General features: G+C 47.1%; 1 protein-coding gene across 1 annotated transcript in view; it reads left to right on the forward strand.

The window, feature by feature from the left end:
• CSMD2 (CUB and Sushi multiple domains 2) overlaps positions 1-25,637 on the forward strand; it is a 243,818-nt gene that overhangs the window by 21,467 nt on the left and 196,714 nt on the right. Inside the window, exons 3-4 of the mRNA XM_039733794.1 lie at positions 1,343-1,559; positions 14,460-14,572. Coding sequence (XP_039589728.1) covers positions 1,343-1,559; positions 14,460-14,572 — 330 coding nt within the window. The remainder of the gene's footprint in view (positions 1-1,342; positions 1,560-14,459; positions 14,573-25,637) is intronic.

Consider the following 25,637-nt stretch of genomic DNA (forward strand, 5'->3'; position numbering starts at 1 on the left):
CCTGGTGATTTCTCCCCTGTGTCCCCCCACCAGGGCTAACAGGGGCGTGAGTGCTGCTGCTGCTGTCTTTTGTTCCAGTGAACCCAGTCAGGGTTGGAGGGCACCTTACAGGATGGTTTGTTTGGTCAAGCCTTGCACTCTGTCCTGCTCTTTTTGGGGTCAGGACAGGTTTGTGGCTGACCTTTGGCCATGCAGGTTTCAGGCAGCCTTGGCCAGCCAGGCTGCCCGTGGTGGCTCAGCCTGTCACTCCTTGGGGTCCCTTCTGCTTTCTCAGGGTGAGGGGGGGATGTGGCACTGCCTGCACACTCAGCCCTGCTTCTGCCAGGTGGAACTGGGAGAGAAGGAGAGACTGAGCTCTGGCATTGTCCCTGGAACTGGGGGAGAAGGAGACAGTCTGGCATTGTCCATGGAATTGGGGGACACTCAGCTCTGGAGTTGTCCCTGGAACTGGGGGACACTCAGCTCTGGCATTGTCCCTGGAATTGGGGGACACTCAGCTCTGGCATTGTCCATGGAATTGGGGGACACTCAGCTCTGGAGTTGTCCCTGGAATTGGGGGACACTCAGCTCTGGCATTGTCCCTGGAATTGGGGACACTCAGCTCTGGAGTTGTCCCTGGAACTGGGGACACTCAGCTCTGGCATTGCCCCTGGAATTGGGGGACACTCAGCTCTGGCATTGTCCATGGAATTGGGGGACACTCAGCTCTGGCATTGCCCCTGGAATTGGGGGACACTCAGCTCTGGCATTGTCCATGGAATTGGGGGACACTCAGCTCTGGAGTTGTCACTGGAATTAGGGGACACTCAGCTCTGGCATTGTCCATGGAACTGGGGACACTCAGCTCTGGCATTGCCCCTGGAATTGGGGGACACTCAGCTCTGGCATTGCCCCTGGAATTGGGGGACACTCAGCTCTGGCATTGTCCATGGAATTGGGGGACTCTCAGCTCTGGCATTGTCCCATTGTCCCTGTGCTGTGACCCAGCAGGGCCTGGCCCCTGGCACTGCTGCAGTCAGAGTGTGATGGGAGAACTCTGGGTTTTGTGGTGGGCTGGGGAAGGGTGGCTGAGGAAGGAGCTGTCCCCAGGGCCAGGCAGCAGCTGTGAATCCAGCTGTGCTCACAGCTGCTGGGAGCAGAGCCCAGGATGTGTCTGGGGGTTTGGGCTCCACATCCCTGCAGGGAGGAGGCCAGAACTTCATCCTCAGGTTTTACTTTCCTCTGTTTCCTGGGGCACAGAAACCTGGTGGGAAGAGCCCTGTATGCTCTCTTGGGATGCTGAGGACATTCAATGTTCACCTGACACCCTCTGACTTTGTGCTTTTGTCTTTTCTCTTGGCAGCCCAGAACTGCAGTCACACATTGCAGGGCCCAAACGGGACAATACAGAGCCCAGGCTTTCCCTATGGATACCCCAATTATGCAAACTGCACGTGGACAATCACTGCTGAGGAGCAGAACAGGATACAGCTTGTTTTCCACTCCTTTGCATTAGAGGAAGATTTTGATGTATTATCCATCTACGACGGGCTGCCTCAGCAGGGGAATCTGAGAACGAGGTACAGTGTTCATTACAGTGATGTTTATAAACATGTTCCCCTTCCTGCCACTGGGATTAAATCTGCCCTTGAATGTTTATGCTGCAATAAACTGGGAGTGTTTCTCCATGAGCAGTTCTTACAGTTGTTTTGATTTCTTATCTCTGATAAGGCTTGAAATGTTTCTCTGAACTCCTGACACTAATGATTTATCAAGACTTACCCCAGACATGCAGAGGAGTTAATTAGGAAATGGAGCAGGAGGGAAGCAGAGTTAATGTGCAGAGAGCTTCCCTCAGTCCAAAGGACACTTCTGGAGTGGGAGGATGGACTGTGGGGTTCAGTGACAGCTCTGCCAAAGCTTTTGTGGATTTTGTGGATTTTCCCCCAAAATCTGGGCTGCTCCTTAACCCCCAGTCCATCCAGCAGCTGGCCAGGCCTGCACCCCTCCCATCTGTTGGATCTCCAGGGGTAAGAAGTGTTCAGTAATCCACTTTAGTAGGAAAACCCGCCATGGCTTCTCCAGTGAGGCTTTCAGTGTTAAAAAAAGTTTTGTGGGAGGCAGATTTTGCTGTGTTGCTGTGGCAGCAGATGCTCTGGGAGCTGTCAGCTGTGGAGCAGTCGTGATCTCAGCCCTCTCAGCTGGGGACACGACTGGAGGTGCTGGTGGCAGCTCCACCCTGACAGTGATGCATCCAAAAACCCAGGGAGCAGTGGCAGCATCCAGGCTCTGAATCCTTGGAAATGGATTTTCTTTCAAAGCACTCGAGTTCAGGACAAATCCATTGACCTCAGTGTCTTGTCTGACCCCAGTGGAACATCTGAGCTGCACCCTGGTGGAAATCAGCTCTTTATGTAGATTATTTCAGTTATGCAAATAAATCATCTCCTCATTTGGCAACTGTGCTTGAGAATCACTTTAATTATGGGACCTGGGTGTTTAATCAGGAGGTTCAGTGCTTTGCTTTGGGGATAATGGAAAGGTGGAAAACTGGGGGTAAAATCCAGCTCAGGAAACTTTGTGTGGTTAGAAGTTAATGCTGCTGAGAGATCCTCACATGAATATTCTGGTTGTAAATAAAAGTAGCAGCAAGGAACCTCCCAAGTGTGAACTGGGGGTCTGCCCTGGGGGTCTGTGACCCTGCACTGGGGAAGGTGAGGAAGCAGAAGAGGTTCAGGTGCAGCTTGGGCAGGTGAATGGGAGCTGGGGGTGGAACCAGCAGCAAAATCCACCTGGGAATGTTCCACCTCTGAGCTCAGGAAATGGACTGTATTTAGGGCAGGAAAGGGGAATAAAGAGAAGAGGGGGGTTCCTTGAGGTCTGAAAGCACTTCGGGAGGCTCAGCACAGTAAAAGATGAACTCCTGCATGGTGGATATTTGCTTTCTTCCCTTGGACATTCGCTTTCTTCCCTTGGACATTTCTGGATTAGTAACTTTAAACCTGGAGTTGGCTCTTTTGGGCTGTTTCATGTCTCATCTCCTTGTTCACCCATTTTAGTGTTTCGGCAAGGCTCTTATGCACAGGGTGGGATTGTTGGGGTGTCCCCTCATCTTTGTGGGTCCCTTCCACCTCAGGAGACCCCAGATATTATTTTTATTATTACATCAATCTCACCCCATTAAACTCTTAACTGTTGCCTAACACCAGGTTACTTTTTTCTCCCTTTTTTTTCTTTCTCATGGCCATCAATTTTGCTTTTTTTCCTGCCTGCTCTCCAAATGTTCTCCATTCATCACGGAGGTGCAGCCCTGAAGATGGATGGCCACGTGTCACTCATCAGAGCTCACCCAAAATGAGCTGTGAGCAAGGGGAAAAGAAGGGACAACTGGATTTCTTTGCCTCTTCCCCTCCCAAACTTCTATTTTTGAGCATCCCTGATGCATTTGAGGTCCTTCCCAACCCAGACCATTCCAGGACTTCCTGGGAAGGGGTTAATGTTGTGTTCATCATGTGCTGGCAAACACCCTCTTGTCTTGCAATTTAATGTGGTGTGAAGGTTCCCTAATAGAATAAGAGCAGCCCTAATCCAATGAGGCATTTGCTAATAAACAGCTTTACTGGATATTAGGGAATTTGCCTTGCGTGTTTGTGATGAGGACGTGAATATTAAATGGGTTTCAGTGCCTTAATTTAGACATCCAGGGCTGTTGTCATCTCTCAGTGCCATGACTTTGCTTTGTTTGCTGAAATCAGAGCTCGTTTCCAAGTCTTTGCTCTTCCAGCTTCTCTGGAATCATCGGGTTTTTAGAATCCTGCAGTGGGTTGGTTTGGAAGGGAACTTCAGTTCCATCTCATTCCATCCTCTGCCATGGGCAGGGACCTTCCACCATCCCAGGCTGCTCCAACCTGGCCTTGGACGCTTCAGGATCCAGGTGCAGCCACAGGTTCTGTGGGCAACCTGTGCCAGGGCCTCCCAACCCTCACAGGGCAGGATTTTTCCCATAAATATAACCTAAACTTCCTTTTTTTTTCAGTTGGAACACATTCCTCCTTGTCCACTGGAATTTTCCCAGCTCCTGGCTTTCAGCAGGAACCACTGTGGGGGCATTTTCTGTGAAACCTGAGAGCTGCATATTATAATTATTACATTAATAATAATTATATTTGGTGGCTGCAAAGTTTTCTCTTCCTTGATGAGGGCCATCAAGATTTGCTTCATGTCCAGGACTTCCCCTTCTCTTGAGCTCATTACACCAGACCAGACTCTCCCTAAATCCTCTTCCTCCAAGTTCCCAGCTGCCGTGGGATCAGGGAGTCCTGCAGTTATTCCAGAACAGTCTTTGCCCAGTTCCCATTGTGCCTTGTGATTGTGGCATTGTTCCCAGGTCGCTCCAATCAGGTTCCCTTCCTGATTGCCTTCCCACTGTGCTGGCCTCAGAAACTCAGCACAGAGCTGACTACAATTTGAATTCTTGGGGTTATTTCTGGCTCTGAGATTGCTGTGGGATTTGGGAGAGACTCTGCACCTCTTTGTGTCAGACTCTTGTTCCACGACATCCCTAGAGTGGGCAACAACAGAACCACGTGGCTTCCCCCAGCTTTTTCATCTGCCAGTAATTTGCAGGACCCCTTTAATGTGAGAGTCTTAAATCACTTGCAGATTCCCTGATTTGAAGCTTCAGGCTTGTTCTCAGACCCAGGGAAAACACATTTACAGTCTCCCTGTGCATCAGTCCTTGTAGCTCCCTAATTCTGTTTTCCCAGTGAGACCTGCTGAATTTACACTCCAAATGCAAGTGGTCAGCGTAGAAAATCAGATTTTTGGGTTTTTTTCCTTCCAGAGATATTAAAAAAAACCCAGGGGACAGAACACGGGATGTTTCTACCAGCAGAAACTCCTCACTTATGAATGTGCTGAGCAATGCTGGGGTTTCTCAGTCTCTTCCAACCCTTGGGCTTCCCTTCCCACCTGTTGTGGGCAGGGAATTGTGTCCTCCTCTGCTCTCTTCCCTGTTCAAACAAAACATTTCAGTGATGCTGACTTTATTTGCTTGAGAAAACGTTTGTTTGAGGCTCTGCATCCAGAGGAAAACAACTCCCAGGGCCTCGCAGTGCCGGCCGCGTTTCCACGGGCGTCGCGGGGAGGAAGAGCAAATTCCAGTTTATTGGCACATCTGGGAGGAACCTGCCCCTTCTGAGGAGGGTTCTGCAGAAATTCCTGTGCCTGCAGGGTCTGGGGGAACGTTCGCAGTCAGTATTTCAGTGGGGTTCTGTGCAGAGCACACAAATCCTGCTGCTGGCACAGGGCCCTGCTTCCCTTGCAGCTCACGTCCCACATCTCGCAGTGTCTCCTCAAGCTGCTCCCACATCCTCATCCCTCTTCCCTGACAAGTGGCTGAAGAGTGACGAGAAGGATTGCCATCAATCTGCTGTGTGAGCAGTTCAGAACCACATCTCGGGCCATATTTAATTGACTGAAAGTTGAAGGATTTGGTTTGAACTCGGAAACGATGTGATCCTTGTGATAAGAGCAGCGTTATCTCTGGGCTGACCTAATTACCTGCACCTTGCATGTTTCTCCTGATAACCTTTTAATTACTCTTTGAAAAAGCAGCCCGGGTGACTTGTACTTAATTACCAATCAAGACCACAAAGCTTTTGATCTTAAAAACAGCAAAAGGGAGGAGGAGAGGAAGGGACGAAGGGAGGAGAGAGTTCCCCCGGTGTTCCTGTGGCTTGCAGAGATGCAAATTTGGGGTGAAACGACATCCTGGGGTTCAGTTGTGGTAAAGAAAAAATCCCGGGGCTCAGTTCTGGTAAAGAAATTCCTGGGGTTCAGTTATGGTAAGGAAAAAATCCAGGGGTTCTGTCCTGGTAAAGAAATTCCTGGAAAAGCAGCATTTGTCAGCTGGGAATGCACAGTGCTTGTGTCAGGAGTTTGTGTGGAGTCACCTCTGGCCCAGTGCAATATTCCTTTGTCACTGCCTCATGTCTCCAAGGTGACTACAGTTCTTTTTGCTAAGGAGAAGGATAAATAAAGCAGAGGGCCAGCTAAATCCTCTGTCACCTTTAGTAAACATCCGAGCCCCACCTCCCTCTCAGCAGAGCCTTTTGTCACTTCCCATTAACTCCATGGGAAAAGAAACACAACAAAACCCCACTTAAATTTATGTTCTCTGCTGTGTAGGATAAAATCCACTTTATTTGTGTTTTTCTCTCTGGGAAGAGCCGTGTTTGAGCTGCTCCAGCAGCTCCAGGACCCTTCAGCAGAGTCCCCGTTTTGTTCTGAGGAAGTGCTGAGTGTTTAAACTCTGTCTGCAGGATAATTGATGAAACTGGAGCTGAAAGTCTGGGAGAGGTAATGGAGTTAATGCAACTGCAGCAGGGCTCTGCAATTTCAATTCACTTTTTCCATATTTATTAGCAGAGGGTGCATCAGGAGGAGTGATAAAAGCAGCTGATTCAATCAGAGTGGGAGCTTTTTCCCTGGCACTGTGGGGAATGTTGTAGGCTCAGGAGGAGCCTTGGCAGGGATATTTTGGCAGCCTCTTCAGAGATGGGGATGGAGAGGTTTTGTCCTGGTTTAGGGGTTAAAGGACTTGCTCACACCTCTGAGGTGAGAAACACAGGCAGGGTCTCTGAAGATGTTGCTTAAATTATTGCTACTACTACAACAACAATAATAATTTTTATTTTATTTTATTTTATTTTATTTTATTTTATTTTGTTTATTTTTTATTAATTTATTATTATTGCAAAAATTTTTATTTATTAAGAATAATTACTTTTATTATTATACACATTGCTCTGTGATGAGGAGGTGGCTCCAGTCTGGCCCTGCTTTTAAGAACCTGTCCCAAAAGTTTCTTGACTTGACACAAATAATAGTTTGGTTAAAATTATTCCAAAATAACGTCCCTTGGAGTCAAGTGAGCAGCGTGGTGGCTCTGCCCTCTGTGGGTTTGGTGCCAGCATGGGCAGGGCAGGGCAGCAGAGGGTGTGGGGCACAGGGAAGTGCTGGAATCCCCCCCAGGAGCAGGGATCCATCCTGCCCTGAGCCCGGGAGCTGCTCTGCTCCCTGGGCAAATCCTTCTCAGCTTTCCCTGCTGTGAAATGCCAGAGAGCTGCTGGCCTGACAGCCCCTCCATCCTGCCTGTGTCAGACACTTTGGCACTGCCCTCTGTGGGTTTGGTGCCAGCATGGGCAGGGCAGGGCAGCAGAGGGTGTGGGGCACAGGGAAGTGCTGGAATCCCCCCCAGGAGCAGGGATCCATCCTGCCCTGAGCCCGGGAGCTGCTCTGCTCCCTGGGCAAATCCTTCTCAGCTTTCCCTGCTGTGAAATGCCAGAATCCCAGAGAGCTGCTGGCCTGGCAGCCCCTCCATCCTGCCTGTGTCAGACACTTGCTCCTGTCCTGCAGGACTCTGCATTCCTGCACTTGCTCCTTGCTCCCCCCTTGCCCTGTGCTTAGCAAAAAACAAACCTTGTGTGATTTCCAGGAGGTTCCAAGAACTTATTTTTCCCATTTACTCCATTTCACACCCCTGGTGACTTTTTCTTTTTTTTTTTTTTTTTTTTTTTTTTTTTTTTTTTTTTTTTTTTTTTTTTTTTTTGGGGGGGGTTGGTTTTTATTTTGAAGAAAGAGAGAAATAACCCAAATCTGCCAAGTTCTGAATTGAAGCTGCTGAGCCGTGCTTGGGCTGTATCCAAACTTGCCTTTGTTTACTCAGAACGTCAGCTCGGATTTGCCAGCGGGTGACTGAGATTTGATGAACTTTCCTGTGAATTTGTCTTTTTTCTTCCTCTTGGTTTGTCATAACGAGGCTGAGAATGGAGGTGCCGCAGTTGGATTTGATGGAATTGTGGAAGGGTTTGCGTGGGAAGGGAATTAAAGCTCATCCCGTGGTCAGGAAAACCTTCCCCACTCCCACCCCAGGGCTGGAGGCAGCTCTGCAGGTGGGGTCTCACCTGAGCAGGGCAGAAGGGACAAAATCCCACTGCAGTGCCAGGAAATCTTGGAAAAATGAGCATGGAATGGGTGTGAGAAAAATAATAAATCACATCCAACTGCATGCTCTTCCCAGTCCATTGCATTGCATGGAAAATCAAATTTATTGAAATTTGATGCTCAGTACCTGTCCCCAGCCTGAGCCATGAAGGCCTCATATATCTGAGCTGGCTGTGCCGGCTCTGGGCTCTATAAATAACACTTTTCTAGTGGGAATTGACCCAAACCCTGCTTTAAACAAGCGGAGAAATCCATCCAGGCTGGGATTTATGAGCTCTGTCACTGTCCCCCGAGCCCGTGTTGGTTAATGAAGCTTTGTCAGTGTCAGAGGTAAGCAAAGGGCTCCTGGGCCTTGATGGATTGTGCTTGGCTTGGCCAGGGGAGGGAGGTGCAGCTGATTCCTGAGACTGAGAGCCGTGCTGGATAAAATTCCTGGGAAAATTGTTGGTGTTTATCACATTGGTGGAGGTTAAAGAACAGAAAAAAAACGAGGGGTTTTGCCCTTTGCTTGTTAACCGGCGTGGTAAGAAAAACAAAAATAGTGAATGTCAGAACCAGTGGGTTGTACTGGTCTGGAATGAATTCTCCAGCAGCTGGGATGGGATCAGAGTGGCCGTGGGAGTGAAATGTGAGCAGATCCAAGCACTCCTGTGCAGGTATTTGTTCTGTGCCCGACTCCCAAACAAAAGCAGTTGGGCTCTGAGCACAGATCCCTCCACCAGCTTGGCTAAATCCAACTGGGAGCTGTTCTTGTGTCACTGCAGGATCCTTTGAAGTTGGTTGAGAGTTGATTTTTTTTTTGGTCCAGAGCATCATTTCAGCCTTGCAGGGCTGCAAATGAAAGGACAACTATCTCAGTGACACCAGCGAGCTGTGCCTGGAGGACAGAGCTGCCTTTTAAGTGTCTGCAGCATTTGGGAGCTGGGAGTGCTCTCAGATCATGCTCTGCTTGTTTTATTGATGATTAATGAGAGCGTTCGTGTCCATGGGCTCTGGAAAAAAGCTGACATCTCGCTGTAATTGTGTTTTTCTTTAATAAATACAGGGAAAAATCTAACAGAGCCACTGAGGGGGGAAATTCCTGCCCCAGCCAAGCCTGAGGAAATGCCAGGAGAAGAGAGCTGGCTGCTCAGGGGTGGCTTTTATCCACAGCCACGGGCAACAGGGGAAGTTTTGTAGGAAGGGGAAGGGATGAGATGTGTGAGAGAGGCTGAGGCAGCAGCACCTGGGCTGAGGGCCCTTCTCAGCATCTCCTCAGCCCCAGCCTTTCCTGCTCCAGGCCCTTCCTCAGCTCTGCAGCACTCCAGGAGCTCCTGGCCCTGCTGTGCTGAGGTTCCAGAGCTGGACAAGCCCTCCAGGGCTGGGCAGAGGGGCAGCATCCCCTCCCTCCCACCTGCCTTGCAAGGATCTTTATCCCAGGATGGTGCAGGGGTGCCAGGCTGCTGTCATTTACCCTGCCCACAGCAAGGAGAGTGCCTCATTTGATGGGAAATTTTCCCTAATAGGTGCCTTTAAATGACAGGCAGAAAAAGCTCACCGAGCTCTGGGGTGCTGTAATTTAATGCTGGGTTAAATGACACAATCCAGTGCATTTTCATTAGATGTTCTGAGACACTTCTCCAGCATTTATGCTTTAAAGGCTGCTGGATTGCCAGCTGCAATAACTGTTTTGATTGCAGCCCGAGCTGATGGTGGGCATCCTACCAGAAAAATAATGGGCTGGGCTTTAATTACGGCACCTGCACTCCCCAAGTGCGTCAGCGCGGCCGTGCTGCATCCAAGGGATGGCAAATGTGCAACAGATGGAGCCGAGGGGGCTTGGAGCAGCCCTGGGGGTCCAGCCTGGGTGTTGGGGTTTGGGGGGAACAGAAATGTTCAGGTGTGGCTTGAAGCTGCTGAGCAGAGCAGCCAGGGGGGCTCTGGCTGGGCTCAGCTCCTTTTGGGGGGCACGGGGCAGTTTGCCATCAGTGCTGGCACACTGGAGGGGTCCAGAGGGGCTGGAGAGTGTCCAGGGAAGGCTGGAAAACTCCTGAAGGAGCTCCTGAAGGGGCTCAGGCTGGAGCAAAGGAGGCTCAGGGGGGACCTTGTGGCTCTGCACAACTCCTGACAGGAGGGGACAGCCAGGGGGTCGGGCTGTGCTCCAGGGAACAGAAGGAGAGGGAATGGTCTCCAGTTGAACCAGGGGAGGTTTAAATTGATTTTAGGGGAAGTTTCTGCATGGAAAGGGTGCTCAGGCATTGCTCAGGGAGGGTTGGTGTGCCCATCCCTGGAGAGGCATCCAAAGGAAGGGCTGGATGTGGCACTTGGGGACAAAGTAGGGATTGGGCACAGCTTGGACTCGAAGGTCCTGGAGGGCTTTTTCAACCTCCCTGATTCTGGGATTCTGGGATTCTGTCCCATCCAGGCTGATCTCCATGGCAGGTGGGGTTTCTCACCTGTGGAAGGTGCTTTTCACTGCCATCAGCTCTCCCAAAACTGATTTTTCCTGTCCTGCTGCAAGTTGGGAGCCAAACCAGGCAGATTTGCAGCGTCCGTGGCACACCTGAAGCAGAGCACGAGGGATGCAAACAGAGCTGAGGATTTCTGTGTTGATTTGTTTGGATATATTGATTTTTAGCAAGGGCAAGCTTATCAAGTGGCATTTCTGGCGCTGGTTTCGTTTGGTTCCTCGCTGCAGGAGCAAAATTAAGCCAATGAAAAACACATTGCAGATCTCACACAATCAGCCCTGGCTCGGAGCACGTTAAGGGGATAATCACTCAATAATCCATTTGGCTAGAGGTACAGAAGGAATGGAATATGATTATTCCTGCTGTCATTACTGCCCTCACCTCCATAAAAACAAGGAGTGGAGTTTGCTGCTTCCTTGCCTTGTTAGAGTGTGTTTTTTGTGGTTGCTGCCCTGAAGATCAGCGATGTCAGAATTGCTGTTTGGTGGGGAATGATTCCATGTTCTGTCTGCCTTTCCCCTGCTTTGACTCTCTCTGGGGTGCAGATTTAGGGAGGAAGGCAGGAGAGCAGTTACCAAGCAGGGATTCCTGCCAATGCTGCCTGTCCTGGGGCTTTGCAACAGCAGAGCTGAGGTTTTGAACATGGCCATGGTAAATGATTGTTCTTCGAGGGGATGCTGCCTTGGACAAGACAAGGACATCAGAGAAGAAAAAAAAAATCAGTTGTGTGCATTGGCTGGAGGCTTAAGAGGAGAAGTGGCTTTTATTGTGGTTTATTGAGAAGCAGGAGCAGCTCCAGCTCGTTCCCAGGGCAGCATTTCCCTGCAGGAGCAGCCCAGGGAGGGCTGGAGGTGCTGCACAGGTATTCCCTGACTGCAGCAGCATTTCCTGCTCCCTCCTGGCTCGCTTGGCTTGCAGTGGAGCCACCTGTGATGTCCTGTGGGCTGAGGGGATTTTGGGTGTGTGGGGAGCAGGGTTTGGTGCCTTTGGTGGGGACCCTCTGAGGGTCAGAGCTGCTTGGCTTTACCAGTTTCTAGAGGCTCCCCTGGAAATTGTCTCTCCAGCCAGTGTGGGCTCTGAGAAAAAGCTCAGTGACAATTTCATGCCCTCGTGCACAGGAACTTCTCTTTTAAAGCCCTGTTAGTAGAAAACAGCAGTTGTGCTGGAATAAATGCTGCAGGGCAGTGTTGTTTCAGGTAACACTTAATTCCTGTGACTCCTGGGGGACGGCAGCTCTTCCTTACAGGTAAAGGACATGTTCCTGTTGCCCTGAATTAAAAGCAACATCTGCAGAGTGGGATCCTCTTAGCACAGGGGCTGTGAGCAGAATCCACGATGCAAAAAGCTCAGCTCAGAGGGAGCAGATCCACTCTGGGGAATGAAAAGCATTAACAAATCCCTGGGTGATGCTATGGGCTGATCAGGGGAAGATAAATCAGCAGGTTCTGCTTTTATTAAAGCTGGTCCAGGCATTTCCTGGATTTTATTTTTAAGTGCATGGATGTTTCAGCAGGCCACTCTAATTAAACTGCCAAATTAATTAATAAAAACAATGACACTTCCACTCAGCACAGTAAAAACTGAATCCTTCTGGCTCCTGGAAGCTCTGATTGTTAATAAACAGGAGCAATTGTCCTTCCAGCTTGCCCAGACCGTGGATTTTATGCTGAGGGCTGGTCAGTGCTGCTGTGCTGACATTAAAACTTAAATCATGGGCTGGCAACTCCGTGAGCTCTGCCAATAACTGGAATTTTTGCTTCAATAAAGTTCTCAGGCAGAGCCTGTCAGCTCTCATCAGTCAGAGCTCAAATGTGTGTGAAATAATATTTAGGTTTGCTCAATGAGAGGCAGAGAGAAGAGGAGGGAAGTTCCCTCGCTGTCTCAGGGGCTGGTGATGACTTTGAGCAGGAATTGCTTGGGCTGGGTGCTCAGAGAAATTTCAATTTCTCCCCCAAATCTGGTTTTGTTCTGTGGGTGCCTCTTCATTCTGTGTGAAGAGGGGAAACACCCTGAATGAAATAACATTTACGGCTATTTCCTAAAGGGGCAGAGAGCTTTGTGTCACAGGTGATCCTTTACCCCCCTGGCACAAAGTCTGGCTGCTCCGCGTGGGATAAACCTCAGAGTGTGTTGTAAGAAGCTTTAAATTCTCTTTTTTCCTGTTTATCTCGTGCTACTCCTGCCCTTGTGATCCTTTGAGCGCTCTTGATCCCAAATGATACCAAATTCCTTCAGTTCCTGCTGCTCCTGTGTTTTATAAAATCTGGGTTTGGGGCAGCTCAGGGATTGCTCCTGAATTCCTGACCCCTGTAATGGCAGGCAGGAGTCCTCTTTGGGAATCCTTTAAACTGGAAATCTGTCCAGGAATCCCCTTGGCTACGTGTGAGGAGGTTTGGAAGTTGTAAAAATGTAATTTTGGTCAACAAGCTGGTCTGGGGATGGCTCAGCACCAAGGGTTTGTGTTTGGGATTAATGGAAATCAGTAATAAACAGGTTTTTATAATAAAATCAGTTGTCCTTTAGCTGCGAGTCCATAAGGGAAGCAGGTGGGACTTCCTGGATTTGTCCAATTTTATTTTCTTCACTCTGATTTGTGCCCATGTCCTGGGAATTCCTGCAGTGCAGCTCCCAGACCCTCTGGTGCAGCAATTTCCTGGCTGTGAGCTTGGATTTTTACCTCAGGGTGGGAACCATCCTTTGGTGCATTTTGGACCTGTGCCCACATAAAACCCCCATTCTTGTCCTGGTGCTGGGAGGATTCCTGGAACCTTCCAGCCTTTTCCATGTCAAACACTCTGGAGGCACCACTAAAGGTTTATTTAGTTGTTAACATCCATTTTTTGCCTGTTCTTTTGGGTTCAGTTTAGTGCAGTTTGTAGAACTCTTCAGTCAGATTTTTACTCCAAGGTTCTCAACACATTTTAAGCCTTATTGAACAAAGCCCTGGGCTCACTCAGCCCCCCAAAATCTCTGTCCCATGGGGTGGGTTCTGCTCCAGCATCCCGGGGCTGGGTTTGTGGAGTGTCCCAGGGCAGGTGTTGGTGACCAGGGAGGGGCTTGGGACAGAACCAGTGAAGAACCACAGGAGTGGAGAAAACCTGTGCAAAACTCTGAAAAATGACAGGAGCAGTTCCTGTGGGCAGGCAGAAGGTGGGAAAAGCCCAGGGTTTGTTGCTCTCAGGCTGTCCCAGGTGTTCAGGAGCTCTGAGCTCCTCCAGGAGTGTGATGGGATCAACCCCACTCCTGGTTTTTGTAGGGCAGCAATGCTGAGTGTGACCTGGTGTGGGGTTTTCCCAATGAGTGTGACCTGGTGTGGGGTTTTCCCAATGAGTGTGACCTGGTGTGGGGTTTTCCCAATGAGTGTGACCTGGTGTGGGGTTCTTTCACGTCAGAAGTGGTGAATGTCACCTCGCTGTGGGTTTTTCCTGGTAAGTGTGACCTTGTGTGGGTTTTTGTAGGAGGGCAGTGGTGAGTGTGACCTCACTGTGGATTTTTCTGGGTGAGTGTGACCTTGTGTGGGCTTTTTGCCAGATCAGAAATGGTGAGTGTGACCTCACTGTGGGTTTTTTCTGGTGGAACTGACCTTGTGTGGGTTTTTCCTGGTGGAACTGACCTTGTGTGGGTTTTTCCTTGTGGAACTGACCTTGTGTGGGTTTTTCCTGGTGGAACTGACCTTGTGTGGGTTTTCCCTGGTGGAACTGACCTTGTGTGGGTTTTTCTTGGTGGAACTGACCTTGTGTGGGTTTTTCCTGGTGGAACTGACCTTGTGTGGGTTTTCCCTGGTGGAACTGACCTTGTGTGGGTTTTCCCTGGTGGAACTGACCTTGTGTGGGTTTTCCCTGGTGGAACTGACCTTGTGTGGGTTTTCCCTGGTGGAACTGACCTTGTGTGGGTTTTCCCTGGTGGAACTGACCTTGTGTGGGTTTTTCCTGGTGGAACTGACCTTGTGTGGGTTTTTCCTGGTGGAACTGACCTTGTGTGGGTTTTTCCTGGTGGAACTGACCTTGTGTGGGTTTTTTCCAGGCTGACAGGGTTCCAGCTGCCTGCTCCCATCGTCAGCACAGGCCTGGTGCTGTCCCTGTGGCTCGTCAGTGACTACGCCGTCAGTGCCCAAGGCTTCCAGGCCAGCTATGAAGGTGAGTCCAGGAGGGGCTGGAATTGCACCTGAACTGGGCTTGGGAGGTGGGAAACTGAGCTGCACAGTCTGCACCAGGAGCTGGATAGCTCTGCTTTGTTGTTGTGTAATTTAATTTTTTTTTTCAGCATTTAAATGGATGGTTCCTTCCAGCAGAGTGGGGTTTTTTTGGTTAAAAGTGTGCTCTGGCTGAATTTCCTGGAATATCAGGGAAGGGTGGGTAATGTCAAGAAAATTAATCCACAAACATCAGAGGTTTATGTCCAAAAGGAGACAGAGGAGACCTTTGACTTTACTGGAATAAAGGGAGAGGCCATGGGGCATTCCCCTGGGGTCTCTCAGATTTTTGGAGGACTCAGACTCCTTTTTATCCCAATTTCCCAACCACATTTCCCTTCTCTCTTTCCCCATTTCTGATGGATGTCAGGACAGGTGAGCGTTTTGGGACAGGTGAAGCTTTTGGGATAGGTGAGGATTTTGGAACAGGGGAAGTTTTTAGACAGGTGAGGATGTTAGGACAGGTGGAGCTTTTGGGATAAGTGAAGGTTTTGGGACAGGTGAGGATGTTGAAGCTGAAGGTTTAGGGACAGGCCAAGGTTTTGGGACAAGTGAGGATTCTGGGACAGGTGAGCTCAGCACCCATTGGGAGGAAAGACAAATCCATTTGCAAAATTGCTTTTTTTCCCCTCCAAATGTTCCCAATTTGTTCGGATTTTCCCCTCTGCTGGAACATCTGCCAGTCTCTGTGTGAGACACGTCACTCCCAAATCCTGGGGCAGAGGACACGCAGCTGCTTTTGCACTTCCTTGACATTTCCAGTTCATTTTTTGGCATTTACACACAGCTCCTTGTACACTTTGTAATGTTCTTTTATTACCTTGATGCCGCAGGAAATCTTGTACAAAGGCTGGCGCCGGGGCTGCCCTTTAGTCACACACATCTGAAACAATCTGGGGTTTATTTGACTGGTGATTAGGAGGCTTTCAAGGCTGTGACTGAGGGGGGAAAATAAATGTATTTAAAACTTAACCTGAGCCAGGGTGACAGACAGAGCGTTGGCATAAATCAGAGTTTTATTTTGAGGGTGGGAGAGGGGCTCACTTGCTGAAATACCACCCTGAGCCTGCCCCAAAGCAAATTATTTGCATTTTGGGTATTAATTAAGGCTGAAGGAGGTGATAAATGCAGTTGGGGCTGCTGCTGGAGTGCTGCTTCAGTTCCTTGGATGTTGGATTCCAAAATGCAGGGAATTCTCAGAGCTGCAAACCAAAGCTTAGAATTAAACCAGGATTTGGTCCGAGACCTTGGAAAAGGCTCCCAGACTGAGGTGCTGGAAGCAGAATGTGGATTTGTAATTTAAAGCAGAGACATGTTAAGAAGAGGAAAGTTTAGAGCTTTAGAGTTTAAGATATCGAAAAAATAATATTAATTACAAAGGTAAACAAGGGGTTTAGAATGCAGTGCTGTAGGTTTGTGTGCCATGGCAGACAGGAAGAAAGTACAGCTGGAGGCACCAAAGTGGCACAAAAACATTGGCAGTGATGGGGATGCATCAGCTGGGCTTGGTGTGAGCAGAGAACGTTTGAGCATCTCCTGCCTTGTTGGGAGGGCAGGGTGAGGTCTGGGTGGGGGCACAGCCACGTCCTGGCATTCCTGGGGTGTTCCTGGGCATTCCTGGGGAGTTTGTGTTCCATGGACATTCCTGGGGTGTTCCTGGGCATTCCTGGGGTGTTTTTGTTCCCTGGCCATTCCTGGGGTGTTCCTGGGCATTCCTGGGATGTTCCTGGGCATTCCTGGGGTGTTTTTGTTCCCTGGGCATTCCTGGGGTGTTTGCTCTGCCCTGGAGGTGGTGCAGTCCCCATCCCTGGGTGTGTTTAACAAAGCCTGCATGTGGCACTGGGTGCCAGGGCTGAGTTGAGGTGTTGGGGCTGGGTTGGACTCGATGGTCATGGAGGTCTCTCCCAGCCTGGTCATTCTGGGAATTCTGGGATTTCTGGGAATTTGTGTTCCCTGGGCATTCCTGGGTTGCACCACCTGGTTCTGCACCACCTCACCCTGCAGGGTTGGCAGTTCCCAAGTGACCCAAAAAGCTCAGGGTATTCCTTGTAGAAATTCCTGTTCCTGGGGGCACATTTTCGTTCATTTGGGTTTGTGGGATTTTAATTCATTTGGGTTTGTGGGATTTATTTTATTTGGGTTTGTGGGATTTTAGTTTAGTTGTGGGGGTTTTGGTTCATTTGGGTCTGTGGGATTTTGGTTCATTTGGATTTGTGAGACTTTAATTTATTTGGGTTTGTGGGATTTTGGTTCATTGGGGTTTGTGGGATTTTAGTTTAGTTGGTTTGTGGGATTTTGGTTCATTTGGGTCTGTGGGATTTTAATTCATTTGGATTTGTGGTTTTTAGTTTGGTTCGGCTTTGTTTGCTTTGGGTTTTCCTCCTCCAAGGACAGTCTCAGCCTACCAAACCCATTAGCTCATCTGGGCAACTTTTAGACAAAAATCTCAATTATTGAGTCCCCAGAGCCAACAAGAGCTCCACCTGATCATCAACAGAGCCAAACCCCAGCTGGGAAAAGGGAGAAATGCAGCAGCTGCTGTGGGGCTTGAAAATCTGGGAATGGACCCCCCAAATTCCCATCTGGGGAGAGGAGAGAGGCTTGGGCCAGCACAAATCTGGATTTAGTGGCTGGTGTGGAAAAAGAGCTGAGGGCACCCATGGCAGGAGCAGTGGGAGTGAAAACCTGTCAGCTTTTGCTTGGGGAATTGGGAGAACAGAGAGGATTTCATTTCCATTTCAATCAAATGCTTTGATCTCAAGGTAATTTTTTTACTTCGGAGCTTCCAGGAAACACCAGCAGTTCAGGGAGCTCCGTTTCAGCACGTCTCATTTAGAAAATATTGAAATTAAGTGCTTTCATGCTTTTAGCATCCCTAAATTTGTTTTCTTTCCCTGTTTACTGTCCCTTGAATTCAACATGATTTCCTAATTAGCCCCGTTCACCCTCAGACTGGGGGATTTTTCCTTCTTTTCTCACTAAAGGATTTTTTTTTTTCCCAGCCCTAACCCAGCTGTGGAGTCCTGAATTTCCTTTCAGCTGCAGAATTTTGGTGCCAGTTATAAATAATCCCAGTTAAATTTGACTGGGATGTGAATGTTGACAGCCTCATCTGGTGAAAAAAAATCTTCCTAAAAATGTAGAAATGCCCATTTTTTTGCTTGCCCTGGAAGATTTGTGAGGCTGGACTGCAAAGGGAATTAATTCCTTTCCTTGCTGAGGAATTCACTCAGAGCTGACTTCAAATAAATCAGGCAAGATTGAGACAGTGAGAGGAAAAGTGGCACAAATTCCACAGAAATAATAAATAAAGCAGGGGATGCAGAGCAGGTGGTTTATTTGTTCACTAATGAAGGGATAAAAGAAGATTAAATTATTAAAGTAAATTCAATTATTATGAAATCACCACCTCTGGGTGCTGTGTTAGAGCAGAGGGTGACAAATTAAAAGGGATTTAAGGAAAAACACAATTGTGGAAATGTTCAGTTTGGAAAAGGCTTCCCAAATCCAACTTTGGGGCAATCCCCACCTTGTCAAGCAGAGCATGGGGTTGTATTTTCATTTATATCCTTGTCAGGACATAATTTATAAATCTATCTGTAGAAGAGGAATATAAATAAATATATATTAAAAAAGGGATATATCTATTTTTTATATATATAGATAGAGGAAAAATAGACTTTAAAGGGATACAAAGGGATAGAAATAAATACAAATATGAAAAAATTAATAAATAATATTTTAAATAGAAATAGATGTAAAATACACCTGTATTTAAGTAAAATAGAAATTAAGAGGGCTCTGTAGAAGTAGAGGGATGCAATAATGTCAGATGCTATTTTTTTAGGAATACTCAACTATGGAACTTGGAACTTTACTTTTAGAGTGGGTTTTTTTATTTGGTGGTCTGGATTTTCTCCCCTGCCCAAAAATCAGAATGCAGTGGGAATTCCTGGAGGGAAGCAGGTTCCTTTTTTAAAGCGATATAAACCAGTAAGTGACTATTTAAATATATATATATATATATAAAAACATAAAATACACAAATATTTAAGTAAAATATTTAAAAATTATTATTTTAAGGAACCTTTCTCTTTGTAACTTTAAATTTGAATTGTAGGGTGGGGTTTTTGTTGATGGTCTGGATTTTTCCCCCACAAAAAGCAGAATTCAGTGGGAATTCCCGGGGGAATCAGGGCCCTGTGGATCCCTGAGGAATTCCAGGAGCTGAAACTTTCCCTTCCCAAGACACCCATGGCAGCTGCACCAAATTCTCTCTGCAAGCACTGACTGAAAAGGAGCAATTAGGGCTGCACGAACACTGCTCATTTTCAGGAATTAGAGGCGTTGAAATCCCGAGGGAAACAGCCCCGAGGAGCTGGAGCTGTTTGGAGATAAATACTGGGCTCATTCTTCACAAGCTCTTTGCAGAGTTGTGCAAACAGATGGAGAAAATACAATTAAATTGTATTTTTATTGCTGCTTCCGTCCCTCTCGGAGCATTCCTGGCTCTGGGATTTTTTTGGGATGTTGCTGCTGCATTTCTCCCTTTTCCCAGCTGGGGTTTGGCTCTGTTGATGGATCAGGTGGAGTTCTTGTTGGCTTTGGGGACTCAATAATTGAGATTTTTGTCTAAAAGTTGCCCAAATGAGCTTCTGGGTTTGGTAGGTTGAGACTGTCCTTGGAGGAGGAAAACCCAAAGCAAACAAAGCCGAACCAAACTAAAAACCACAAATCCAAATGATCTAAAATCCCACAGACCCAAATAAAGTAAAATCCCACAAACCAACTAAACTAAAATCCCACAAATCCAAATAAACTAAAATCTCGCAGACCCAAATGAACAAAAAGCCACAAAACCAAACAAATTAAACACCTACAAAAGAAACTAAAAACCCACAAAACCAACCAGCCAAAATATCCGCAAAAACAAAACAAATTAATAACCCAGAAACCAAACAAATTAAAAACCACAAACTCCAATAAACTAAAAAGACACAAAACAAACTAAAAACCACAAACCAAACAAACTGAAAAGACACAAAGCCAAATAAACTAAAAACCACAAACCAAACAAACAAAAACCTCAAACTAAAGAACACACAAAGCCAAATAAACTAAAAACCACAAACCAAACAAACAAAAACCTCAAACTAAAGAACACACAAAGCCAAATAAACTAAAAACCACAAACCAAACAAACAAAAACCTCAAACTAAAGAACACACAAAGCCAAATAAACTAAAAACCACAAACCAAACAAACTAAAAAGACACAAAACCAACCAAATTAAAATCCACAAAATAAAAAAAAAAACAACCTGAATCCCCACAAACGCAAACAAAAACCCCAAATTAAAGACCACAAACCCAAATAAGGAACACAAACAAAAAGGACACAAACCCAAATAAACTGAAGTCCACAAACCAAACAAAAAACCCGAACTAAAAACCACAAACCAAAACAAACTAAAAACCAATCAAACAAAAAAACCTAAACTAAAGAACACACAAAGCCAAACAAACAAAAACCCCACAAAAGCAAACAAAAACCCCACAAAAGCAAACAAAAACCCCACAAAAGCAAACAAAAACCCCACAAAAGCAAACAAAAACCCCACAAAAGCAAACAAAAACCCCACAAAAGCAAACAAAAACCCCACAAAACCAAACCAAAACCCCACAAAAGCAAACAAACAAAACCAAACATTCTGCTGTGGACACTGAGGGTGAGTTCCAAATTTCCAATATTAATAATCCTGAATGCAGGATGAGCTGGGAATGCTGATGGGAAGTTCCCATTTGGAATCCCAGCCCCTCCCAGGGAATAATTCCATCCCAATACCTGCCCAGAACCTTCAGCTCGGACAATTTTATCACCTTTCAACAATTTTATTGCTTTCAAATTCCTCCTGAGTTTCAGGACTGTCTGACATCCTGTGGTGTTTGGAAAGTAGGGAAACGATTCCTGAATATCCTGAATATCCACACTGGATCTTTCCCATCCCTTCTCCTGAGCAGAGAGCTGTGCTCAATTAAGAAAATAAAAGTTTTGTAGCCCTTCACAGCTTGTGGTGATAAAGCCACGGAGAAAACAGCCTGGCAGGCCATAAAATCCTGGATTTTGGGATGTGCCAGCACAGGAATTCCATCCCAGCCCTCAGAAGGACGAATTTCCCCAACTCTCTAATCCAACCCTTCTCTCTGGCAGTGTGAGACCATTCCTCCACACCTCAGCCTCCAGGCTCAGATCCTCAGCCAGCCCCACACCCAGCCTGGGATTTGTGAAATCCGGCAGCAGGACTGTGAAAAATGTGTCTTTTCTGATTGGCTTTTCGCAAATATTCAAATGAATATTACATGTGTTATGTTAGAAAGTGACGCTGTATTAATGTTCCTAAGTAGTCTGGTAAATACAGTTTTAGGTTAGAACAGAATGTTAAAATAGGAACTATGCTAGGTGAGATACTTTTTTTTAAAGAGAGGACTTGCACCAGCTAGCAGCCACAGGACACCTAGATCTTTCAGAGAAAAAGAATTTATTGCCCCATTATTAGAAGAAGATAACTTCTTCCTGCCTCACGGTCAGGATTCAGAGGAAGAAGTTGACACCGACCAGACAGAATCCTTTGTTTGAATGGAATTTATGCATCATGGATGAGGTGTATGAATATCCTGAATATCCACACTGGATCTTTCCCATCCCTTCTCCTGAGCAGAGAGCTGTGCTCAATTAAGAAAATAAAAGTTTTGTAGCCCTTCACAGCTTGTGGTGATAAAGCCACGGAGAAAACAGCCTGGCAGGCCATAAAATCCTGGATTTTGGGATGTGCCAGCACAGGAACTTTAATTTGCTTTTTTTCCTGCAGGGTATCAGCCCCTGGATTCCATGGAAAACCAGGAGAGCAGGGCAGGACTGTCAATACTATTGAGTGCCAGGGCTGTTCTGCACAGGGCAGTGTCTGCAAGGGGAGAGGGATAATTAGATTTCAAGCACAGCCCTGCATTGATTCTGTCCCCAATTAAGTGGTTTCCACCTCGTGTCAAACATTTGGTTGGCTGCAGGTTTGCCTTGAGCAGGTTTTTCATGGGGGATTTTTGCCCTGTGCCTGTTCTCAGCCTGCAGCTCCTGGTCCATTTCCATGTGCCATGGGTTGGAAGTGAAGGATTTGGCACAAATATTCCCTGGCAGTGACGTGGATGGGAATCTGGAGGGAGGAACAGCACCTGGCTGGTCAGAATCCCTCACCTGGGCTTTTTGTCCCAAATTAACCCGAATTCCTGCTGGTGCTTCAGGTCTGTGCCAGCTCTGGGAGAACTGATGTGAATAAAAACCTTGGTTTGGGTCAAAAAGGCCCCAAAAACCTCCTCCTGCAGCATTTAGAGAGCAATTGCTGTTTTCTGGACAACTCCCAGAGCGCAGAAAGCCACCTGAGAGACCCAGAGCTGCCTTTTAAATCCTATTTAGCTGTTTATTTCCACTTTGCTCCGGAACAAAAAGGACTGAACAGAGCTGGAATTGTTCTCCTGGTCACAAGCACATTCCAGGCAGTGCCTCTCCAGCCTTGCCAGGGGAGGGAATGGCAAATTGGCATGGCAGGGGTGATGCAGTTATTTTTGCCAGCCTTGGCAGGAGCTGTGTGAGTGCTGCTCCATCATGTCCAATAAATTTTGGGATGTAAAATCCAGCCAGGTGTCTGCCCCGAGCAGGGGCGATGAGCTCGGGGCTGCAGCAGGTGCTCAGGCACTCGTAAAGCAAAAATCTTGATTAGAGAGTGGAGAAATAAATGGAAATTCAGCTGTGCTGGTAATTTAGCTGGATTTCCCTGGGAATTTGGGAGTCTTGTTCATGAACCAACGCTTCCTTAGGTGGGAAGAGGGACAGAAGGAAGGAATGGGGCTGTCCACTGAGCTTGGCTCTGCATCCAAGAGCTTCCCATGAGTTCCCAAGGTCAAATATCTGTGGGGTGGGTGAGGGGAAACACCTTAAAAGTTCATTTTCCATGGATTTTCCTGCCTGTGCCTCTCCTTTGGGGTGGGGTGAGCCTGTGACACTCTGCTGGTGATTCCAAAGCAACGGAGTCACCTCATCCAGAGCATTCCTCAGGGTGGGAGCACCTGGATTTTGGGGTGGATCCAATGGATTTCCTGAGGTTCAGGATGGGCTGAGCTGGTGCTGCAGCTCCTGGGGCTGCATCACACATCAACAGGGAGATAAAAGCTCAGGATTCAGATTTCCAGAGCCCGGAGTTCAGATTTCCAAAGCCCACAGTTCAGATTTCCAAATTCCACAATTCAGATTCTCAAAGCCCACAATTCAGATTTCCAGAGCCCGGAGTTCAGATTCCCAAAGCCCAGAGTTCAGATTCCCAAAGCCCACAATTCAGATTTCCAAAGCCCACAGTTCAGATTTTTAGAGCACAGAATTCAGCTCGTGGTGTTGCTCCTGGAGTGCCCAGTGGGATTTTTGGAGCTGTAAAATCCTGGAATCCCTGCCCTGGGAATGGCAGTGACCAGGAATCACTGGGGATTCTGTGGTTTGGTGGCTGTGGATGTGCTGCTCCCATTCCTCCTGCTGTTCCCATTGCTCCCATGAGGGCAGAGGGAAAAATCCCACTAAAATCTGTGTGCATTTGGGATTTTCCTGCTTTTCCCCACAATCCAGCCCAGCAGAGCCAGATCCCTGAGTGTTCCCATTGTTCCAACGAGGGCAGAGGGAAAAATCCCACTGAAATCCATGCGGATTTGGGATTTTTCTGATTTCCCTCCCAGTCTGGGGTTTGGTGGCTGTGGACGTGCTGCTCCCATTCCTCCTGCTGTTCCCATTGCTCCAAGAAGGATGGAAGGAAAAATCCCACTGAAATCCATGTAGATTTGGGATTTTTCTGCTTTTCCCCACAATCCAGCCCAGCAGAGCCAGATCCCTGAGTGTTCCCATTCTTCCAACGCGGGCAGAGGGGAAAATCCCACTGAAATCCATGCGGATTTGGGATTTTTCTGATTTCCCTCCCAGTCTGGGGTTTGGTGGCTGTGGACGTGCTGCTCCCATTCCTCCTGCTGTTCCCATTGCTCCCATGAGGGCAGAGGGAAAAATCCCACTAAAATCTGTGTGCATTTGGGATTTTCCTGCTTTTCCCCACAATCCAGCCCAGCAGAGCCAGATCCCTGAGTGTTCCCATTCTTCCAACGAGGGCAGAGGGGAAAATCCCACTAAAATCCATGTAGATTTGGGATTTTTCTGCTTTCCCCCCCAATCCAGCCCAGCAGAACCAGGTCCCTGAGTGTTCCCATTGCTCCAACGAGGCCAGACAGAAAAATCCCACTGAAATCCATGCGGATTTGGGATTTTCCTGCTTTTCCCCCCAGAGCCACATTCCAGGGCCCGTTGATTTTCTCCCCATCAGGATCCCAGACTTGCCAACTCTTCAAGGAAGGAAGAGTCAAACCTTCCCATTTTTTTTTTTCCTTTTTAGACACACAAAAGATTTTTATTACTTCAATGAGCTCCCAGCCAGTCTGCCTTAATATCCCACTAATTGATTTTAAGGCTTGGAAGCAGCAGAGCTAATTAGCATTTGCTGACTCAGCCCCAAGCCCCCCTCCCTCAGATATTGACCCGCGTTTGCTGCAGCCCTAAATGAAGTCGAGGGAATATTAAGTGTCTCCTATTGGCGTGTGATTTGCATATGCAAATGAGCCCAATCAGCGCCGGAGAGAGGCCGTGCAAAGAGGAGGCTCTATTAAAGCATTTAAGCAAATTCAAGTGACACTTGCAGTGAAGGAGCTGCCACTCCTGGGTGAGGGAGGAGAGGGAAAAAACAGTGCAGGAGCCACGGAGGGACCCCTGGAGCTCAAATTTGGCCCATTTTGGTGCTGAATTTGGCCCATTTTGGTGCTTTAATTTGTCCCATTTCGATGCCTAATTTGGCCCATTATGCTGCTTTAATTTTTTCCATTTTGGTGCTGAATTTGTTCAATTTACTGCTTGAATTTGGCTCGTTTTGGTTCTTTAATTGGGTCCATTTTGGTTTTTAATTTGTCCCATTATTATGCTTGAATTTTTCCCATTTTGATGCTTAATTTGTCCAATTTTACTGCTTGAATTGGGCCCATATTGGTGCTTTAATTTGGCCCATTATGGTTCTTGAATGTAGCCCATTTTACTTGCATTTTTCCATTTCGGTGCTTTAATTTAGCCCATTTTGGTGCTGAATTTATCCAATTTTACTGCTTGAATTTGGTCCATTTTGGTGCTTGAATTTGGTCCATTTTGGTGCTTTAATTTGTCCCATTTTGGTGCTTAATTTTTCCCATTTTGTCCAACTTTGGTGGGATTTTAGGAGCAGCTCAAACAAGGAAATGGGATCACACTGAGCACAACACGTCAAGAGGGAAATAAAAGCTCAGGATTCAGATTTTTAAAGCCCAGAATTCAGATTTTTAGAGCACAGAATTCTGATTTCCAAGGCCCACAATCCAGATTTCCTTAAAGCCCCGAGTTCAGATTTCCAAAGCCCAAAATTCATGTTTCCAAATCCCACAATTCAGGTTTTTAAAGCCCATAATTCAGATTTTCAGACCCAACAAGATTTCAGATGATTTGGAAGATGAAGGGACCCAAACCCTCCTTACCCTGGCTGGGATTAGGTGACAAATCAGGGAATTCTAACCATGAACAGGAACTTTGCAATTTTTGGAGAATAAATTTTATTATTATCAATTTTTAAAATTTTTTAGATTTTTTTTTTTTTACATTTTCCATGCCTTGCAAAATGCTTTTTTATTGCTGTAGGTGCTGGTAAAAACTGGTGTAAAATAACAGAAAATCTAACAACTCCAAATAAATTGAAAAGCTGAACTAAACATGCCATAATTACTCAGTTATTTCATCTTCCAATAATTTCAGCAACAAAGTGAAAAAAAATCACCAAAATCAGGAAAATTTCCTGTAAATTCCCCAATTTTGTGCAGAAAACTACATCAGACCCAAATTTTTCCTGCAAATCAGCT

The sequence above is a fragment of the Passer montanus genome, unplaced genomic scaffold (assembly GCF_014805655.1).
Source record: "Passer montanus isolate IOZ18808 unplaced genomic scaffold, ASM1480565v1 scaffold89, whole genome shotgun sequence".
NCBI classification, from domain to species: Eukaryota; Metazoa; Chordata; class Aves; order Passeriformes; family Passeridae; genus Passer; species Passer montanus.